Source organism: Diorhabda sublineata, chromosome 7 (assembly GCF_026230105.1).
Source record: "Diorhabda sublineata isolate icDioSubl1.1 chromosome 7, icDioSubl1.1, whole genome shotgun sequence".
Lineage (NCBI taxonomy): Eukaryota > Metazoa > Arthropoda > Insecta > Coleoptera > Chrysomelidae > Diorhabda > Diorhabda sublineata.
This window is the reverse complement of record NC_079480.1, coordinates 23,965,365-23,987,595: the sequence shown is the minus strand read 5'-3', so window position 1 is coordinate 23,987,595 and position 22,231 is coordinate 23,965,365. Positions and strand designations below refer to the sequence as shown.

At 33.5% G+C, this 22,231-nt stretch overlaps 1 protein-coding gene across 1 annotated transcript; it reads right to left on the bottom strand.

Moving 5' to 3' along the window:
- Positions 1–308: 308 nt before the first annotated feature.
- LOC130446712 (serine/threonine-protein kinase Tor) lies at positions 309–22,205 on the bottom strand. The gene is made up of 29 exons (XM_056783106.1): positions 21,876–22,205; positions 21,578–21,795; positions 20,946–21,523; positions 19,706–19,866; positions 19,294–19,571; positions 19,055–19,238; positions 18,705–19,004; positions 14,919–15,154; positions 14,524–14,866; positions 14,158–14,468; positions 12,636–12,863; positions 11,923–12,077; positions 10,621–11,083; positions 10,167–10,495; positions 9,842–10,117; positions 8,615–8,830; positions 8,350–8,491; positions 8,097–8,291; positions 7,809–8,041; positions 7,553–7,658; positions 5,945–6,114; positions 4,516–4,756; positions 4,261–4,457; positions 4,043–4,202; positions 3,771–3,986; positions 2,213–2,441; positions 1,799–2,129; positions 717–1,024; positions 309–662 (listed from the first exon to the last, which is right to left on the bottom strand). The coding sequence occupies exons 1-29, from the start codon at positions 22,096–22,098 to the stop codon at positions 388–390; spliced, it is 7,302 nt and encodes a 2,433-aa protein (XP_056639084.1). The 5' UTR covers positions 22,099–22,205; the 3' UTR covers positions 309–387.
- Between the last annotated feature and the right edge of the window lie 26 nt (positions 22,206–22,231).

Here is a 22,231-nt window from a genome sequence, read left to right as displayed (position 1 = left end):
TCTTTACAATGTACCCCAAATTAGCCATTTTAGAAGATTGGTACCTGTATGTGGTGCATTAGCACTGAAACTCTAGTTTTGGTAGATTAAATTTATTTTTTAATCCAAAACTGGATACTTCTTGGGAATATCCGTCATATTATGTCCGTATTTAGTTAGTCCTTGCTTTAAAAAACATCAAAAAGAGCAAAAATTTACCAAACGAACCTCCCGTCAGCTTCAGTGAGTTAAATCTGCCGTACTCCATAACTCAGTTAAGTTATTCATTGATATGTTATAAGAAATTGACATTAAATATGAAATGAATGTGGGTTGCCAATATTTTTATTCTTAACTTATATAAATATTTACAGAAAAATTTTTTTTTAAATATTTACATACTTTTTTTTACCAAAACGGACACCATCCAATATAACACTGACATAAATTTTCGTTACTTGTCGCTTGTTGTATCAAAAGATCCACTTGTTTTTCGATGGTTAGAGACTCCTCTGCATTGAAATCGTTACCCGTTAATTTATCTCTAACCCTATTTATAATAGCTACCGCCTTTTTATTCACACCTTCCGGTTGAGATCCTTCGTTCACGATGTCGCCCAAAACGTTCTTTTTATTTATAGTCATACTCAAAGATTCCATCAAATCTTGGTCTTGAGACGTGGCTGAAAATTTCAAAATTTTCCACATTCTTATTGTTTCGAAATTGAATTATATACCTGTTGACAACGAACCGATTTCTCCGGTATTAGATCGATTCCTCAACGTAGTATCCATAAGTCTCCAATTAAGCAAAGGATCGTAAACGAAAGCTTCCAAAACTGCCATTAGACTGTCTTTATTGTGATGTAAAACCGACATGACCGATTCGCAAGTTTTACGATAAGTTCCATCTATACCGGTCACTTCCATGGCATTCACCAACATCCTGGTCAATCTGAAGGGGATTTTCTCGGGGAATTTTTCCCTGGTCATGGCCACTTCGAAACAATCGCCAAAGTCAATGTGTAGAATTTTTCCACTTAATCTAAATTCACAAATATATATATATATATATATATATATATATATATATATATATATATATATATATATATATATATATATATATATATATATATATATATATATATAATAGTATAAAGTGAAACCTGACACACTGTTCACACCAACACTCATAATTACACCGACTGTTTTATATTGAATTTTCCCGCCAAAACGAATTCCATGGGGAAAACCTCGTTGGTGGGAATCTTCACATTTATTCCTCGAATACTAAACTATAGAGTGGATTGTAAGGCATTGGCTCTTTGTCCCTATTTAAGCTACTATTACATTTAGCAATTTCAATGCTTTCAAATGCATCCAACAATTTATTATTGGATACATTTTTTAAATAAACTATGTGCTCTTTAAACCGGATAATAAGCGATCTCTTAGTCTGCCCAATATAATAATGTAAAATTTATAAAAAACATATCCAATGATAAATTGTTGAAATCATTAAAATTACTAAATGTAATAGTAGTTTAAATAGGGACAAAGAGCCAATTATTAGTTTAGTAGTCAAGGGGAGAAGGTTTTTTGGTTAGGTTAGGTTAGGTTTTTTGGTGGGAAAAGTCAGTATAAAACAGTTAAGCCAAGTAACAAGGTTTTAGTTTACCTTTAGTCTCTGATGAAGATAACTTGGTTATCGAAACGCATGTTAGACAGTGTAATATGAGTATTGGTGATGTGAACAGTGTTTTCAGTAGAAAGAAACACAATGTAATCAAAATTTGATATAAAAATATATATAAACCTATCAATCATGAAATTGCTGGGATGTCTATCTCCTAAACCCAGGATATACCCAACGATAGACATGACGGCCAAGGATCTGGTATAATTGGTCCTCCTGTCGAACCACACTTCCGAAGAAGGACTCTTCAACCACAACACTTTAGCTAAATCATCGCCGTGGGTATGCTCTAGAGCGTGTTCGAAAACTTCAACTTTTTGCATTACGGTCAAATGATCATAATCAGCTGCCATCCTTAACATTATCCTGTGTTCGATGTTCAATAAAATCTTCTTCTTATCCCTGTAATCTCTTATGAGAATATGCAAGGTGTCGCTGTGCGGTACCCAACCTAAAAAATAAAAATAAAAAATCAAAACTACCAATAGAGTATCAATGGAGATCCTCAACATACATACGGAATATTATACTTACCAATTAAACCGGAATTGGTACTCAATGGTATAACTGCGTACCTCTGTATAGTTAAATTACGACGGAAGGTATCTGGATCTTTCAAAAGTAAGGTATTAACAAGACCGAATAATTGCATCACCCTTTCGTCCTGTCTCAAATCTTCATGACCCTTGAGAAGGAATTTATAGTCTTTACCGTCACTCCCTCTTATTATTAATTTTCTGGGACGTTGTTTGGATGTAATTACCTAAATAATTATAGTAGTATTAAAATGGTAATTAAATAAATAATCACAATGATCAATTTCACAGTATCTGACACAATCTAGATGGTATCTTTGAATTGTACAAGTGTTCTGTGAACCCTGCAGGGGTTTTGAAGCAATAAATTTGGAAACCGCAGCTGTAGGTAGCTTTTAGCATGAGTGTTGACTCTATAGTGATATCGATTTATTAAAAATTAAAATGGGAAACGTATGACAAGTTTTAGTATGTGTCTTGATCGAATAGTGAAATAAATGTGCTAGAAAATAAAATTAGGAATTGTAGGACAGGTTTTAATATGAGTCTTAACTGTATAGTAAAAATTATGCAATAGTAATCCAATTTAGAAACTGTAGAACAGGTTTTAGTATGAGTATGGACTGTAAAGTGACTTTAATTTATTAAAAATTGAATCAAATTCAGAAACCACTGTTGTAGTACATGTTTTACTACGAAACTTAACTGTATAGTGAAATAAATTTGAAAAAAATTAAAATTAGAAACCGTAGGACTGGTTTTACTATGAGATTTGAGTATATAGTGAAATAAATTTGCTAATAATTAAAATTGGGTAGCGTAGGACTGCTTTTAGTATGAGTTAAGTGAAATAAATTTGGTAAAAATTGAAATTGGGAACTGTAGGACTGATTTTACTATGAGTCCTAGATGTATAGTGAAAATTATTCAATAGTAATCAAATTTAGAAACCATTGGACAGGTTTCTAAATTTGAAAACTGAAATAAATTTAGTAACTACTGCTGTAGGACAGTTTCTAGAATGAGTCTTAACAGCAAAGGTACATTAATTTACTGAAAACTAAATTAAATTCAGAAACCACTGCTGTAGGACTGAGTTTTCACTATATAGTGAAATAAATTTACTAGAAATTAAAAATTAGGAACCGTAAGGCAGGTTTTAGTATGAGTCTTAGCTAAATAAAGAAAAAAATTAATAGAAATTGAATTTAGAAGTGTAGGAAGAGTTTTAGTATGAGTCCTAACTGTGTAAAGTGAAATAATTTTGGTACAATTAAAAATTTTGAACCGTAAGACAGGTTTTAGTATTAGTCTCAAATTAAAAGTGAAATTAAGTTAGTAAAAATTAAATTTAGAAACAGTAGGTTAGGCTTTGGTATGATTTTCAATTGTAAAGTGAAATAAATTTATTGAAAACTATTTTAAAATTAGAAACCACTGCTGTAAGACAGGTTTTAGTATGAGTCTCTATAGTGAAATTGATTTAATATAAATGCAAAAAATAATTTTGTTAGATACGATAGTTATTAATTATACAGAGTGTACTAGAGACTTACCTCAAGAGATCGGTTGAAATAAGCAATTTTAACAATATCCTGACCAGGTGCATAGCTACCAGGCACCGCCAATTCCAAATCTTGACAAACCAATAAATTTGGAGAAACATATTGAAGTTCCAAAGATGTTAATTGAGGTAATTGTCTCGATATTCTCCTAAAAACATGATAATACAAATCCCAAGCTTGATTAAGATCCCGTATATTCCCAGATATCTGTAATATTAAAATTCATATCTAGTAACTGTATCTAAAATATCATTTTGTCATACCCTGTATCTCTGACACCATTCGTGAGCTTCGCTCAAATCTCTACCGTAGGCTTGATTGAAACTGGTCTCCTTCAAAGTTTCAGGTCCTCTTTGCATCATAGTATGCAAAGGTTCCAATATCCTCAGCATACCTTCGACGTTCCGTTCTCCGAAATACAATCTGCAAAAGGTTTAAATTATTTTTTTTTCTATTTTTCATGCGAATAAAAAAAATCTACCTCGACGCTTCCTCTAAACCTTCGTGCCAAATTTCGTGCCACAAAATGGCTACTCTAATTAATTCTTCGGACGCCATCAGTGCTTGTCGTACTAAAGTGGGAGAATGTTCGCTCATACTTTTCAAAATTTTATTAGCGGCGCTCCTTCTAACGCTAGAATTACTTTTCGTAGCTACCGTCAATGGATACACTAAAGCCTAGAAATAAAAATAAAAATTTCATCTACTTTTACATGTCTTATGGAATTGACGTTACCTGTGGATGTGTTTTACCGATATCCACCAATAGATGGTTGATCAGTTTCGATACCAAAAGTCTGTTGGTATCGATTCGGGCTATTAATTGCGGTATCACTTGTAACCAGGTGTTTTTGGCTACAATTCGGATACCGTCAGCTATAGCGTCTGATACTTGAGTAGTTTGACCGTAATCGAACCAAAGGGTGAGGAGACGTAAGGTATCTTGAAGGGAACTTCCTTGTGACAAATATATTGACCTAAAAATTCACAATCGACATTCATTTCTAAAGGTAAAATTACATTATTGCTTTTTTTGCATATTCTAGGGGTGGGATTTTGGTGATGCCTCGACAACATTGTAAATAACTAGTTATCAAACTGACTATATGTCACGGTTATTGGACTACATTTTCCTGAAGAACGGTGCTGTGGCAGATTGTATAGTTAATCTATTTGAGGTTATGAGTGATAATAATTCATAATAAGCTCTGAAAAATAAAAATTTTCAAGCAAACAGTACTATGGGCTTAAATTTTATCCTATTTGGCATAGATGCTTCTGTTTATTACATTATACTTATGTAAAGGTGTAGGATTCCACTTATTTCTCGATATGTTTGAAAATAACCAGTTTTTAATCATTACTTTCCTGCCTATATACCACGACGGTTATTGGACTACATATTCCTGAATAACGTTGCTGTGGCAGGTTGTATTGTTAATCTATTTGAGGTTATGAGTGATAATCATTCATAATAAGCTCTGAAAAATAGCAATTTTCAAGCAAACAGTACTATGGGCTTAAATTTTATCCTATTTGGCATAGATGCTTCTGTTTATTACATTATACTTATGTAAAGGTGTAGGATTCCACTTATTTCTCGATATGTTTGAAAATAACCAGTTTTTAATCATTACTTTCCTGCCTATATACCACGACGGTTATTGGACTACATATTCCTGAATAACGTTGCTGTGGCAGAATTTATAATAATCCATTTGGCATAGATGGCACTTATTCCTTGAAAAATTTGAAAATAACCAGTTTTTAAACTCTACTTTCTGGCCTATATGCCACGACGGTTATTGAACTACATTTTTTTGGAGAACTTTCCAATACCTAACTTTATCGATGATCTATTTGAGGTTGTGAGTAATAATAATTCATATTAAGCTTTAAACAGCGGTTATTTTCATAAAAGAATACAATGGACTTCATTTATGTCTATTCTAGATGTTGTTGTATATATTAATAATTACTATAACTTTGTATTTATGTATAGAGGTGGGATTCGACCTAAGCCTCGACGAAAATGTAAATAACTAGTTGTCAAATTGACTATATACCACGACGATTATTGAATTAGATTTTTCTGAATTATATTACAAAAAATATATCTGGATTAAGAAAAAAAAATTAATATGGGGAAAAATGAGAAGACTTACTTGAAAAAACCGTGTACTGCTAAAACTGTATGTTTATTTAAATCGACATTTCTTTCGGTATCGTTAGTTTGTCTATCTCCTTTTCCTTTTTCGGTTTCTTCTTTATTTTTATAAAATAAGACGGTTTCGAAGTTCATATAAGCCCAAGCGTGCCAAGCTTTATACAAATCCTTAAAAAGGAATTAAATTACAGCAAAAAAAATTATTAGAATATAAAATTGTAATAAAAAAAAACAGTTTCGAATACATTAATGTGTGAAGCTGAATCGATGACATGTACTGTTATAGTCCATTCATTAGTGACACGATTAAGAAGATGAATGTGAGATTTTGACGAATTTTTCATTTTTGAATCACCTCTTCTCACGAAAATTATCGTTTAAGCACCATACAAGGTGAGTTACAATGAAATATAAAAAAAATTGATTATTCATTATTATTTAAAGGATCTGTTCTGTAAATAGTAGGACTTATTTTATTTTACTTATATATTTATTCATGAAAATAATGGAAACGATTCGAATTTTTTAAAATAACACCTGTCGGCATCTACACACTGCTGTTAAAGTGTTTTTGTACGACTCCTGGAACGTCGATTTTATTCTCTGGAATAGAAAAAAAGTCTGTCGGAGCGAAATTTGGGTTGTAAGGCGGATAAGGCAGCATTTTGATATTAAGCAAGAAACTTCACTACGCGGAATGCTGTGTGGCTCGGCGCGTTGTCATGGAGCATAGTCAATTGTTGGTGATGGTTTTCACAGCCTTGTGAAGATTTCTATGTAAAAAATTGCATAACTGTTTGTGGATGACACAATGTTGATAAAAAAAGTAAGAAAGCATAAATTTTTGCTTGTATTTGTATATTCTTGCTTTCTCTAGGCGTGGGGAAGAAGGAATCTGCCGTTCTGAACTCAGTTGCTTGCTCTTTGGGTCATATTCAAATACCCACGTTTCATCACCGGTCACCAAATTGTCAAAAAACTCGAGGTACTCAATCACGTGATGAATAAGATCCTGGTAGATCGTTTTCTGGTTAGATTTTTGCATCTCTGACCATATTCGCAACGTTTTCTATCACTATCTCCAAAACTTGTGCTTGAAGAATGCTCAATTCATCAGTATTCATTCTGATACTCATCTTACGATCGGAGAGACCTGGTATAAGACAAGCCAAAGCTTGTATAGATGGACCAAACAACTGCTCCAATTAAATAGGCTCGAAACTCGACTGATTACAGGACATTTAACTGGAGACGGTCATCTAAGATTCCATCTCCACCATGGGCATTACGGGTAGACTTGTGGGTCCCAGTACTGACACGATCGAGGTCCATACACTTGGACAAGCCAAATGACATAAAAAAGCCTGATGGGCGTCTCAAAGTACATCGGCCTTTACTAATGTCGAGTAGGGTACGATGGGCCTATTAAAGGGTTATATGCTATTATGAACCGAGCTTCACACAAAATTTAATAACGTAAATCCTGTGGACGCTCCATGATTTTCCGCGTTCCCGATGTTCCCCTCCAATTTGACGCGCGCAGACCGCCTCTAGGCCGCACGTTCGTTCGGGTAAAAACCAGTCCTACCACTTTCACAACACATACTTTATCATACTCGGTGGCTTGTTGATAACATGCTAAAATGCTCGGAACCGATGACTCCGTTATTCCTTCGAGTTCCTCTTGCCAAGCTCCCAATTTCAAATAACACCTAAAATAAAAAACGGTGATAGTTCTATAATATAAATATAAAAAGAATCGTTAGATTGATGAAAACTCGTGGCAGTGTGGCTTTCGCGCTCGATGGCTAATCGCGATGTAGGTAGTAACTGGGACTGAGATTGATTAAAATCATATTTACCTCGCTAATAAAGCTTGTCGTTCCTCGGGGGTTAAATTAGATTCGGTTAAATGTTGAGCGTTATCGTTCAAGAAAAGTTCCAATTGTTGGAATGCCCTTTGTTTTTGATCCGTCGCCCATAAATGTTTCGTGTAAGCGAACGTCACGTGAGGAGACGTTATCGGTAGTTGTAATTGCGGATTTTCTTCGGGATCGTAACCGAGCAACATTACCAAAGTTTTATGTGACAACCTCTATACAAAAAAAAATACTAAATGGTTAATTGAAGCTAATCGATTTTTGTGTTACCATTGATCCGTTTTTTCTGCACAAAGCGGCGTATTTTAACCAGGTATGTATATCTTCGTGCGGTTCAAGTACTAAGGAATGAACTTGGATTATTTTCTGCCAATCTTCAACTAAACGTTGACCGGCTTGTAATCTCTGCCACCAGAGGGCTTTTATAGTGGAACGTCGTTCTGGTACTAACTTATATTGCATAACCTACAAAAGCATTATATTAAATTTGGAAAAAACAACAAATGAGCGTTAAAAATATTACTTCTTCTAATTCGCTAAGTATTTGTACTTGCACCATGGCACCGTAAGCCCTTTGATAACTTTCCCCAGCCATTGCTGTCAATTCTTTATCCAACATATCTCTAGCAGTACAAATATAATCTTGAGCCACTCTGTATTGTTCCCTAAAAACATATAATTGAAATTTTCAATCCCATACATACTTTTATATCTGTTTTTATAAAAAAATCACTACGAGTTAGATTTGGCATATATCGAAGCATAAAGTGAAAAAAAGCCTTACTTACTTGTGTATGGCCAAAACTGCACGATAGAAGGCACCTTCTTGAGAATCCTGCGGAATTATTTTAACGTAACGTTCCAATGAGTTCCAATTGTGGAGTCCGAATGCTGATGCAGCTGCTAATCGACAGGCTTTGTTTCTAAAATCTTCTGATAGTATGTCATATTTCGATTCAACTAAATCGTGAAGTTCTGACCATTCTCCTAACGCTTCCAAACATCTATTAAAAATAATTAATATTATATAACGTAACTAAAAAGAATCTAATTTAAAACTTTCGTATGTTGCTGAGGAATATTTGATGGTTGCTTAATCATATGAGCGAATGCAAAAATGAAGACTCGTGGCAGTGCCGCTTTCGCTATCGACGGCTATTTCCATCTCTCCAAACCAGTCGATCGCGTTCTCTGCTACTCTACCTACTGAACAGGACACTTACAGGTGTCTGACTTGAAGATATTTCCAGCTGAATCTTGCATCTCAATATTTCAAGACCTTCAGAGGTATCCCATGATGACCTCTCCAGCTGCATTTTGCATTAAAGCACTATAGCCTCATTTACTAATAAGCAGAACCTTCTCAGATGTATATTTTGGACTGTTTTCAGATCAAATTTGTTCATACAAAAATCGACGCTCTCTTGTGGAAAGTTCGTCGCTCTTTACCTCTTCCCTACACCTTCTGGGACTGTTGTACGTCCTTGAACGGTGACAACAATCGTCCTTATCGTTGAAATACCTTAGAAGAGAACTAAATCGTTCTTAAAATAGGAACGGTGTTCAATAAATCATGTAAAGTGACATCTCACACTTTGAATCCACTTTTTATCAATGCGTTCGCCATTTTCTTATCCCCTTTGGTACCTGTACTTCCCTTCTGAGCCCCGCCATCAACTTAATATCCTGCAGAACGTCCTTACTCCTTAAAAAACAACCCCAAACCTAATACCAATTTGTAAAACACTGTTCAATAAAAAATCCCCAAAATATTCTTGTAAGCTCTATAGAACTAGACCAAAATATTCTGTAGCTGCATAACTATATAGGCAAAGGTTAAGTTGCATGGGAAAGAAGAATAACGTATACAACCTCGTAACAATACGTATTTAAAAGCAGGTAAATGATATGACGATTTTATTTAAAACATCAAGGTTAGTTTCCAGAATGTAAAGGTAGGTGAAATAGTTAAAAGCTCGATTTTCTTAGAGAATATTTTTTTAGTACATTTATACCTCATCTGACCCAAATAAACATCTTGATCGAATCCGTCTGACAGCTTCTCTTTATACATTCCCAAAGCTTTATCCCAGTTGTGCAATTTTTCGTACCAAGCCACTTTGACCTGCACGTCGCCGGATCTTTTTTGTACGTAATGTAAAAGACCTTCGGCCGCTTCCTTCTGTTGTAATTTATTATTAATGGAAATTAAGGCTTCGATTACTTGATCGTTAGTACCGCCGCTATTTTGGAATTCTTCTTCTTTGTAATGGAGCGCTTTGGCGTACGCCCTAAAAATAAAATAATTACTCGTCGGTACGTTACGAGGTGGGTACATACCTGCAATGCATCGCGTGTTCACCCAAAGTATGTGAATCTAATGGTAGAGGACCTTTATCGCAATGCTCCATGAATTCGGCGAGATTTAGAATGGTTTGCGTTATTTCCGGTACGTCCGGTACCGCCAATGCCAATTCCAATCCGTGTATCAAACTTTTCTGTTTCTCTTCGGACAACTCGGACCAGCAACTAACGAAAGCGGCGTTGAACAGATCCTTCGGTAATTGGGAATAAGTTTGAGCTAAAGGTAGACAAGAACGTAACGCGGGTATTGGCGATTGTTTTAGTAATTCTAAACTGAGACAGCGCAACCATTCCAACCAGTCGTCCTAAAATAAACAAAAATTAGACATGAAAACTACGGCTCGAAGGACCAATATGCGTTAATACTAACTACGGCTCGAAGGACCAATACGCATTAATACTAACTACGGCTCGAAGGACCAATACTTACTTTTGATACGCGTCTGCTCGGTGTCCACGCCTGTTGGAGATTTTTAACGGAAACTTTTAATCTTTGACTCATTGAGGAATCGTTACTAACCGGTGCGTCGTCTCTACCGCGAAATTTGAATTTGTTCCTTCTAATACCCAAATCGGTTTCGTCCGACATGGTCGTATCCGTTTGGATTTTCGAAAGTAGAACGTCGAATTTTATATTTTGAATTTTGTGTTTGTTCAATATTTTTTGTACCATCGGTATAAAAATGCAAAATTTCCTACCCAATTGTAGTACGAGCGAACGTAAACATTCGATTGCTACGTTTCTCAATTCGGGCGAATTGTCAATCGTTCTCATTAGGGGATGAATAATTCTCGATATAAAATCGGAAAAATCCAAAATTTCCGCTAATTGGTCTATTGTTTCTAAAGCTTGTTTCTGTACGGCGAGCGGACAATCCGGAGCGTCGAATAACCTACAACAAAATTAAAATGTTTAAATCAAACAATCAATTATTTCCGTTATTTTTAACGTGACCTATGATAAAAATACGGTAATTGACATGACACATGACAATGATATGATAATTGACATATAATACTTGACACATGAAATTTGACACACATGATAATTGACAGATGACACGTGACATTTGATGTATCTCTTTGCTATTTGACGTATAACACATCTCATACGACATTTGGCAGATGACAGAAACATGATAATTGACACATGATGCTCACAACACGATTTATGACGTTCCTTTAGAGCTGTTTGACGTATGACACATCAGACATAACATATGACAGATATAATAATTGTTACACGGCGTTTGCCACATGACAGAGACATAGTAATTGACACTTGACACTCAACACAAGACATTTTATCTCTCTTGTGACATTTGACGTATCACACATGATACATAATATTTGACATATAACAGAGATATGATAATTGACACTTGACGCGTTAAATATGACAGAATTTATATTTGACATATGTTAGAGACATGGTAATTGATAACTGACAAGTAACACTTGATGTGTGATATTTTTCCGATTCTATTTAATGTGTCAAATACGACATATGACAGAGAGTAATTGACACATGATGCGTAATATATGACATTTGACGATTCTACGATATTATTTGACGTATGACGCATCAAATATGACAGAGACTTGGAAATGACAGACTGAAATTTATACATGACATTTGACGATTCTTCGGTGTTATTTGATGGATTTAGGTAAAAATTTAACTTATCGGTATCAGTTCAACAATTATAATGGTGAATAATTGGAAACTTACCTCACTATAGGCGGTATTATTAAATGCATGTAATCTTCTAAATTATTTCCGAACTTGTGCATGGCTTCTAATAGTTTCAAGGTACATTGTTTATCTTTTGAGGTGTCGTGATTGAGTACCCTCAATATTTGAGGTATCAGACGTGGCAAATAGACCTAAACAAACGAAATATATATTGATTTCAATTATACAAGATAGATGGCGATTTTATAGGTCATGTGTTGTGGTACTAATACAAAATCTATAAACCTAACTGGGATAAAATTAAATTTTATAATTTTTAATGTGGCTATAGACATGTGTAAACAAAATGTATTATTTCCTTGATGAAACAAGATGGCGTTTAAAATGTCCTATCAACATATCTAAAAGTGAGATTAAGTTACTATTTTGGTATTGTATTGAATTAGGGGAATCCCAGAAAGATCATGTAGATTTATTCGGGGGGAAAAGAAAGAAGAAGAAAGTTATAGAGCATAAATGGACTAATTTATATACTTATATAAGCAGTGACCTTACGTTAAAAAAAGAGACGATGGGGTAACAGCAAATCCCATTAACAAACATCAAATATCTGACTAAAGGTGGTGTTAGCATATCTAAAAGTGAGGTTAAGTTACTGGTTCGTTTATGTGACAATCAGCTGTCAACAAAGAACGTATTGAACTAGGAGAATCACGGAAAGAATCGATAGCAAACGTTTAATATTTTACCTTGAATTCTGCCCCCAATGCTACGGCTATGTATTCCAAAAGAAGAATGATGGTACCTTGGATAGAACTGTTCGGTACCCAAAATTCTTTGATCAAATCGCATATGTCATCCAAATAATTACGGATATGCTGTTTGACGATAGCTACCAACTGGGCGAGCTGTTGAAATAGAAATTCCCTAAAATTAACGTCCGCTGTTCTTACTACGTTCAATAAACTAGGAAGAACCTACAACAAAAAAAAGTTAAGTTACTTTATGAAAACACTGTATAATATATTTACGTACACGGTGGCCTAATAATGAACGAAAAACGTATATATATGAAAAACCTTGTAAATCTAACTAGTAGCGTTACTTTATGTACACACTGTATATATATATATATATATATATATATATATATATATATATATATATATTTATGTACAAGGTGGCTTAATAACAAAAAAAAGAAAAAAATGTTTATAACGAACTTGATTTTGGAAAAAACTGGAAATTATTTCTAATTTTGGATGTCTACCAAGTTACATTACTTTATGTACACTATATATATTTATGTACAGGGTGATCTAATGAGAAAAAAAAAAGAAAAAAAATGTACATATCACAAGTGATTTAGGATGAATTATGAAACTGAAAGAGCTAATGGAAGGAAAATCCCAGAGGCTGAAATGGTATGGACACTTAGATAAACAGCATCCGGATTCCGTAGAGACCAAGACAAAATGAGGAGAGACAAAAAGAAATGAATATTCCAAAACGGTTAGACAATTAGGAAAAAATAGACAAGAATAACAAAAAGAAGCTAAAAGCCATAGAAATTTTTAGAAAGACGAAGAAAAGAAGCCATGCCGAGTGATTTAACGCGATAAAAGTATCGAAAAACTCGAAGGAGCAGACCAAATATATTCCATTTAAATACATCTTCTATTTATAGTTCTATTTCGATTCCTACTACTAGGTGGTGTTATATTAACCGATGTTTTCTTTTCCTGTGGTTAAATACCACTTTAAATGTACTAAATAACTCTCCCTGTACATTGTAAATATTAATTCAGGACCATCCTGTATTTCAAGTGATAATAATAAATATCTATAATATTTACTATTAATAATTTATTCTCGCTATATAAATTTTTGTATTTGTTAGTCCCGTGGCTTGTTGATTCGTTTTCTATAATTTCATTTTTTTGTTGTTAACTTTTTTTCGAATACTTCCTGATGGAATTTTTCACTTGTATCTAACTTTTCTCATAATCCTACGTCTTTAATTTCCATTATAATGTATAAACCACCATTATCGAATGACATCAAATAAATACAAATTAATCTCCTTTACTATTAAAAATAGATCTCAATATTGTAGTCCTTCATTTTCCAACTATTTATTAAGGGCTAAAATTATCCAAAAATCTTTTTTAATTGCATATAAACATTAAAAAAATGATATAAAGAAGCGAACTGAGTAAAGATGGCAAATTTAAGGAAGAAATAATTTTAAAAATGTATTTGTGTCGTTACCTGTGATATATAAGGCACGCATTTGATACCTAAGCTTTTAAAAGTGAAAGTTACAGCTTGAACTACCATAGTATGATGTTGAGACAAAGCTGGATCTCTGATTATCTTCATTAGTGTCGCAATGGCCATAGCCAAATAATATTCTTCCAAAGTATGTGAACTCATACTGACTAACATCTCGCTAGAATTCAATCCGAAATCACCTTCGCCTTCACCCGTTCCCTTATCAGTCATCGGTATAAGCATAGGAGCTTCAGGTTGATAATCGATTTGACCACGATTAATTTTATGTTTATACGGATCCAAAGCACCTACAAATAAATTCAAATTAAATAAATTAACGAATTTAATTGATTATATAGTTACCTAATAACCCCAAAACTCTGATAGTTTCTCTTCTGATATAAGATTGTTGTTCGGTTTTTAAAAAATTAATAAGGACATCCAATAACATCGGATATTCGTTATAAGGATTTACTACATGACCGGTTGCACCTACTAACTGACCCAACGTACACAAAGCCGCCGAACGTTTATCAGGAGACGACGAATCACCCAGTATATCCAATAAAATTTTCATCAACTCGTGCATCCATTGTTGCAATTCCGAATCGCCACCTGTAACTTCAGCCAAATCTCCTATTGTCATCAAAACAGAAAGTATCACTCCTGGATTCGGTTCAGGTTCTTTCAATTTCGGTACCAAAACCTACAAATAACCGTTAAACAATTTTTTATATGTATATAAATATTTGATTTACCTTTAAAATGGGTTCCATATAAGGTCTAATCAGTCTAGGAGCACTAACGACTAGATGATCCAACATCCTGGCGCCTTGTTCTTTATTCCTACCTATTCCGGAATGTTCTAATTCCGTAAGCAATTGTACCAAAACTTTTCTCAAACTGGGCATTATATAAGCCGGGTTCATACAACTCAAACGACCTATGGTGAAAACGGCCACTTCTCTGATTTCAAAAACTTCATCTTGGAGAGCTACAATGGTAAATAATATAAGTAGGGAGCTCCACAAGTCAGGCAGAGGACGGTTGGAGCCTGGAAGGTAGGGTCCATGTCAAAGGACAAAGATCAGTTAAGGTCAAAATTCAAGTCAATTCCAACCTTGCAGAGAAATCTTTCCTATATCAGAGCCAAACTTAATAAATCCCGTCTCCTACATGGATAATGTCCTCATCCAAACCCTCTATCTCTCCCCATAATAGTCTAAAATCCGAGAATAGTAAAATATACCCTCATCTGTTAATTAGATATAATAATTTTTTATAGGCTTATTTTAATGTTATAATTTTATAAAAAAAAATGTCTGCCACCGTAGGTCTGGCGGATTACAGTGTAAAAAAATAGATAGAAAGGTTGCTACAATTTTTTTTTAAATTATGGTATTTTATGCAATACTTATTTCTTTTCTAATTTACCCTAACCATGAATTTTTCTTTATACTTGAATTAAAACAATAGATTAAAAAAAATTTTAAGTGTTTGTATAAACAAAAGGTTTAAAATATTAGTTGTATTTATCACTACAGGGTTTTCCAATAAGAGGTGTTATTTTGAACAGCCCGCTATTTCGGTAAATGTCACTTTTTAAGCTGTCATTTTTTGACATTTGACAAGTAGAAAATACGCCATTAATGAAAATGGAACGATACACGTTTTAACAACGCATTGAAATTATTAAAATTCACTATAAAAATGGTGAAAGTTTGGCAGAGACGGTTCGTCAAACTAAAACATTTTTGGGTCGACGTGAAGCACCTTCTCGGACCGCAATACAGAAATTGGTGGAAAAATTTGAGCTGTTGGGACAAGTTAGTGATGTGAAGAATAAAACCCGTGCACGTCGCTCAAGAACAGCTGAGAATATTGCTGCTGTACCCCAAAGTGTTGAAGAAAACCCAGGTTTATCCATTCCTCGTCGTTCTTTGGAATTAGCCATTCCACAAACGTCATTACACCGTATTTTGCATAAAGACTTGGGTCTTAAGCGTATAAAGTTCAGTTAACACAAGAACTCAAGCCGGCCGATCATCAACAACGTCGTATCTTTGCTGATTACATCAATAAACAAAATTGTGGAATCTGGGGCTCGGAAAACCCAAGAGTTATTGTTGAAAATCCTCTCCATCCTCAACGCGTGACGGTTTGGTGCGGTTTATAGTCTGGCGGTGTCATTGGACCTTACTTTTTCGAAAATGAGGCTGGAGCAACAGTTACGGTGAATGGATTGCGCTATCGAGAGATGATTGATGATTTTTTATGGCCGGAATTGGATGGTATTGATTTGGACAACGTTTACTTTCAACAAGACTGTGTTATCTCTCGAAGAGGAGATCACAATTGGCCACCGAGATCTAGTGATTTAACACCTTGCGACTTTTTCCTTTGGGGCCACGTGAAAGATAAGGTCTACGCCAACAGTCCAGCATCGATTCAAGACCTCGAAGATGGAATTCGTGAGGCTATCGAGGACATTGGACAGTCGCTTTGCAATTTGGTTACGGAAAATTTCATGAAAAGGATATGATCCCTGTAAGCGCAGTCGTGGCGGCCATTTGACTGATGTTGTGTTCCATTATTAACGGCATACCTTCCTCTTTATAATGAAATAAACATCCGATCATTTATCTCAAAAAATGGCATTTTTCTTTGAATATTAAAATAACACCTCTTATTGGAAAACCCGCTATAATATTCTTGTACAAAAAATATTGAATACAAACATAGTACAATTAAATTATGTTCAGAATATCATCGGAACTTGCAACGTAATTATACAGATCTCGATTATCACGCGGCGAAATTTCTTCTTCATCATCATCTGAGTTTTCGTTTCCATCATTATCATGACTTTCGGTTTCTTGTAAAATATAATCAATTTGGATCGGTGTTGCATCGCCAACAAACCATCGAGGTTTCAAATGACCTTCCATAAACCAACCACACTCCTACGTATTTAGTTTAATACAATCTGCATTTAACCACATGGAGTTGATGAATATCGTACGCAAAACCTTTTGTTTCAGTGATTCCAGCATGGTGGTATTACCGTAGAATCGAAAGTTTTAATTTTTCTTAAAAATTTATCGTTAGTGTCAATAACCGCATAAACATTAATAACATTTTTTACTCCATACATTAAACATTCCTTTATTGTAAAAAGCTGCAGTTTAATCGCAGCCTGTATAAGCATGAAAAGCAGGCAATGAACGACATCATTGAGGATCTAATTTTGACGCTAACTCGGAACAGTTGATACAATTGAATTCTTTGTTACTTTTTTTATTAGATGAGCCAACTAACCAAATGTTTTTGTTTGGCACTTTATGTGTATTCCCCAGTATAATGACCAATACATCAGTATCGGTTGCCTTCACTAATATTTTAGAGTTTTCCGGTGCTTGGTAAATTATTATTATTATTAGGGTGTCAGCTTCTTCATGATAACAACTTAAGTCGACTTCTTCTGATTTAATCACATGATCATTACTTACATAATAGGAAAAACATTTTTCTTTAACTGTTATAAAAACTTTTTTGTTTCCTAAAGCTGTAATCAAAGAATCATTTTCCCAATAATCGGACAGGAACTGAACGAGAGCATTTTTGAAGTTGTAATTTTTCATATTTCCTAAAAAATCGTTTGGTCTGGGCTGAAGTGGACCCTTGATCGAAAATGGAGTATCAAAATCTTTGAGGATTTCACGTTCACAGCTTTTGATAGAATCTTTTAAATATCTATCAAATATTAAATGAATTTCTGACTACATTGTTGTATCCTTGTCTCTAGCAAGAAAAGTTAGATGGCTTCTCTCTCTCATTCAAATATATTTCTTTCAAATTATGAAATTTAATTTTTTTAAGTAGTGTAGCAGTCACAGTGATGGGTGCCTACTACCACATGGCTTACAATATTCAACATTGACGACTTTTGCTTGGTTCATGCGATTTACATGAGAAGGAAAAAATTTTAATTTCACTAAATGTTAATTAAATAATTATTGTTATTTGTATCCTACGGTGGCAAACATTTTTTTATAATATTATAACATTAAAATAAGCCTATAAAAAATTATTATATCTAATTAACAGATGAGGGTATATTTTACTATTCTCGGATCTTAGACTATAAGTAATAAAATGAATTTCTTCATTTTTTCACATCCTTCCATATATTTGTGTTGATAAATCGGCTTGATTTTAATTTTAGTATTATTAGAAATTAATTTTTAAAATAGATTTACACAAGAGCTCTTGGAGAACTACAATAGTAAATAATACAAGTAGAGAGCCCCCCAGGTAGACAAAGAAAGGTTGGGGCCTCAGAAGTGGGGGTATATCAAAGGTCCAAAGTGGATTTAAAATCTAGGAATGTTAATGCCAAGCAAAGATACTGTTTGTATGACCCCGAATGGGTTGAGCCTGTGGGTTAGGGACAATGTCAAAGGCTGGACAATATGAATTTCCTAAACCCTTCCATACATTTTTGGTGATAAATTGTCTTGATTTCAGTTTTAAATTTGATTTACCGATAAAAAGAGCTCCTAAAGATTCTGCTTGAGCTAAATGTTGATCGAAAGTAGGATCGAGTGACATTAAAACTCCTAAACGTACAGAAGCTTCCATATCAATCAGACCGACGCTCAATAATCTGTTCAGTACTGAAGCTACAGTTTTCGTTACAGTTTCCGATGGATTTTTGGTCGTACTTCTAATGGCGTGTCTGAGAAGTCTACAAGTCGTTTTAACAGCTTCTAATCGTATCTCTGTTTGTTCATGTACTAGAAAATAATTCGCGCAACGCTGAACAAAAGGCAAAAGGCTCTGACCTAAAATAAATGAAATTATCGAATTATTTCATCATAATTCCGTTATTTACCTTCGAAATCGAATGTTCCTAATGTATGTAGAGCCAGAACTGTGATTTGAGTATCGTAAACATCGTAAGAACTCGATAGGGGTATTAAACTGGCTGTTAGGTGTTTCGGGGTACCAGGATGTATCAACGGTTTATTTAAAAGTATTTGCGATAACATTTTTAGTAATCCCAAACTTATTTTCTCCTGAAAAAAAATTTAAAAAAATTGTTAATATTTATTTATTTATATATTAACTAACCTTATGAGCTGGAACACTTTTAGCTAGTTCTCTTAAGCATATAGTTAAAGATGGTGATAATCCTGTTGCTAACATTTGTTCTAAAATATTGGGGATGTCCATTTTATCGTGATTCTTCAAGGATAATGCAAGGAATGTTATACATTTGAAAACACAAGGATCTATATTGGGACGTTTTTTTAATGTCATTTCACTTCTAGGTAGAGCAGCCTTAATGAGTTCCATTATTTTATCTACGTGTGGATTAATAGCTTCTTCAACAGCTATAGCTATTAAACCTGAAATAAATTATTAACTAATACTGAAAATGGTAAAAAAAATGTTATTGGAGAAAATTTATACTTTGAAACCATCCGGATCTTAAAGGATGCTAATAAAGGATTGATAATTAAATAAGAAATTGATAGCTTACCGACTGTTATGAATGCCATGTTTCTTTCTTTTTCCCTGCTCCTCAACATACCGAAAAGATAATTCATTGCGCCAACTAAATGCTTTTGAACAAAATCTTTTTTATCGAAAGCAGCTAAACGTGGTAATATATTTAATAAGGTTTGTTGAACGTAGAAATATCTGTAAAATATCAACATTATGTATTCACTGGTAGCCAAAAAAATCGACACAATTCGCACGCTCGTGATTAATAGTCTGTAGCAAAAAATTTGTGGCTTTCATTCTTTTTTTGATTTCAGTATATCAAAGCTGTTAGTCTTAGCTTTATAATAAGAAGTCTATGTTATAATGAACTCAAATTGTTATGAACAGATAATGTGGAAAAATTGAATAAAAAGTAAAAACTAGAGTTGATTCAGTTGAAACTCCAAGAAAATAACAAAAAATTAATATAGTAAAGTGAAAAATCAAAACTTCAATAAAAAAACAATTTATGTGAAATAAAAATGAATAAACTCAAATTGTTATGAATTATATAAAGAAAACAGGTAATTATTATTAACAAATAGAATTTCTTAATGCTGTTTCATAATTTTTACAGAGAGCACTACTTCAATTGGTTGACAGATTGCTTCGGGCTACAGTATGCTTTCAGAATCTCGTCTACAGGGTAAATTTTTTTTTATATTATAAATGTCATTTCTTGAAACAGTTTTTAACAGATCTTGTACCAGTAGAGATGTACAGTTTCAGTATCTTGTCACAAGTGATTCAGTACAAATAACTGCGACCTCTACACCTGCTAGAAGTTTAGATTTGGAATGGGACCATGAAACTTTACCAATTTCTTCAATTCATGATCCATTGTTAATGTTCAAAGGTTTAATTTTTGTTAATTTATAAAACTACAGCTTAAATACATGTAAAACAAGTTATTTACTAATTGTAGAGAAATTTCCCATATTTTATAATTTTATGAAGCTCCATCAACAAATTAACTGAGACAGTGGTAGTGTAGCTTTCATACAAATTTCTTCAAAAATATGTCCTTGTAAGTTTAAATTATATGAAAAACTTATATAAAAAAACAATTTATGTGAAATAATGATGAATAAATTCAAATTAAAAAAAAAACAACTAAAACCAGGGTTGTTTCAGTTTATACTCCAAGAAAATAGCAAAAAATCAATATATTAGAGCAGAAAATAAAAAAAAAGAACATATCTGATACAACTAAATAAAATAAACAAAATACTTACTTGGAAAATTTTTGTTGCATCACATCAATACATACATAAGGAAATTTTTCAACTATAAGTTGATGGCAAGCCGGCGATTCTATAATAACAGGTTTTTCAGGCGTTATAGACACTAAAATTTGATAATTAGTGATCTTTTTATTTGGCGTCGGATACATGAATAGGGGTCGATTGAAACTGAAACTTTCTTGATCGTTAGAACGCCTTGTATCAGTTTTTTCCAGCATCGCAGTGTATTTTCTCTCCCAAGTAGCATTAGCTAAACGTAACAGTTCATTTTGCATTAATAAAAATGCGTGAACGCGTTCGTCTCGTATTCTCTCTCCTTTATCAGCCAAAAGTAGTTTACCAGATTCTTCATAACACATTCTATACCATGTAACTTTACCAACTTCTCTTTGTGCAGTTACTACCAAAGCTGCTCTTAGAGCCTCTACTGCTCCTTCCCTTATAGCTACTTTAGGATCTTGAATGGCGTTTGTGATAAGTTCAAAGAATTGAGATACTTGTTGATAGAAATATGTCGGCATTGTTATAGCTAATTCTTTTAAAACCAGTACAGCAGCATGTCTTTTACCCTACATAAAATGTTTGAGAATTAGTTTATTTATTTAAAATAAATTATATCTTACATCAGCTTTGTCTTCTTGTAACCATTCAAAAGCTCTTTTTACTTCAAATTCCACATATTCGGAGGCTTTGGATCCAGAAACTATAGCTAAATGTCCCATAGCTTTAGCTACAAGTTCCATTATTACTACATCGCTTGATGGTAAAAGATTTCTTAAATAATTAGCGAATCTGCTAATTCTCGATGTCATATTACCAACATCGGTACCAATGAGGCATACTAAAAAAATAAAAAATTTAGAAAGAAAGCTACACAAGTAAATTACATTATTTTTGTTTACTCAGCATTTAAATACTTACCAATAGCCAATATTCCTCCTTTTTTCTCATTAATGTCATTACTATTAACCATTTCAAAAATATGGTGATTAAATTCATCCAGAAAATTATTAATTTCATCTGCAGTAGCTTCCCTGAGTTCGCTCTTCACATAAAGTGAAAGATCATTCACTGCCTTATATCGGACATGTTCATGTCGAGATTTTAGGTTTGCAACGAATTGTTGCAAAGCCGTTGTCGACATTTCTGCTTATATTACATTCGTCTTTCTTGAACACTTCAAATGTTTACAATTAAATTAAAGTCAATTTAAATGCTCTAAAGGTTAGAATTTGTCTAATTTTAGTTTATTTTTCTGTCATTTTTCAGCTTGACAT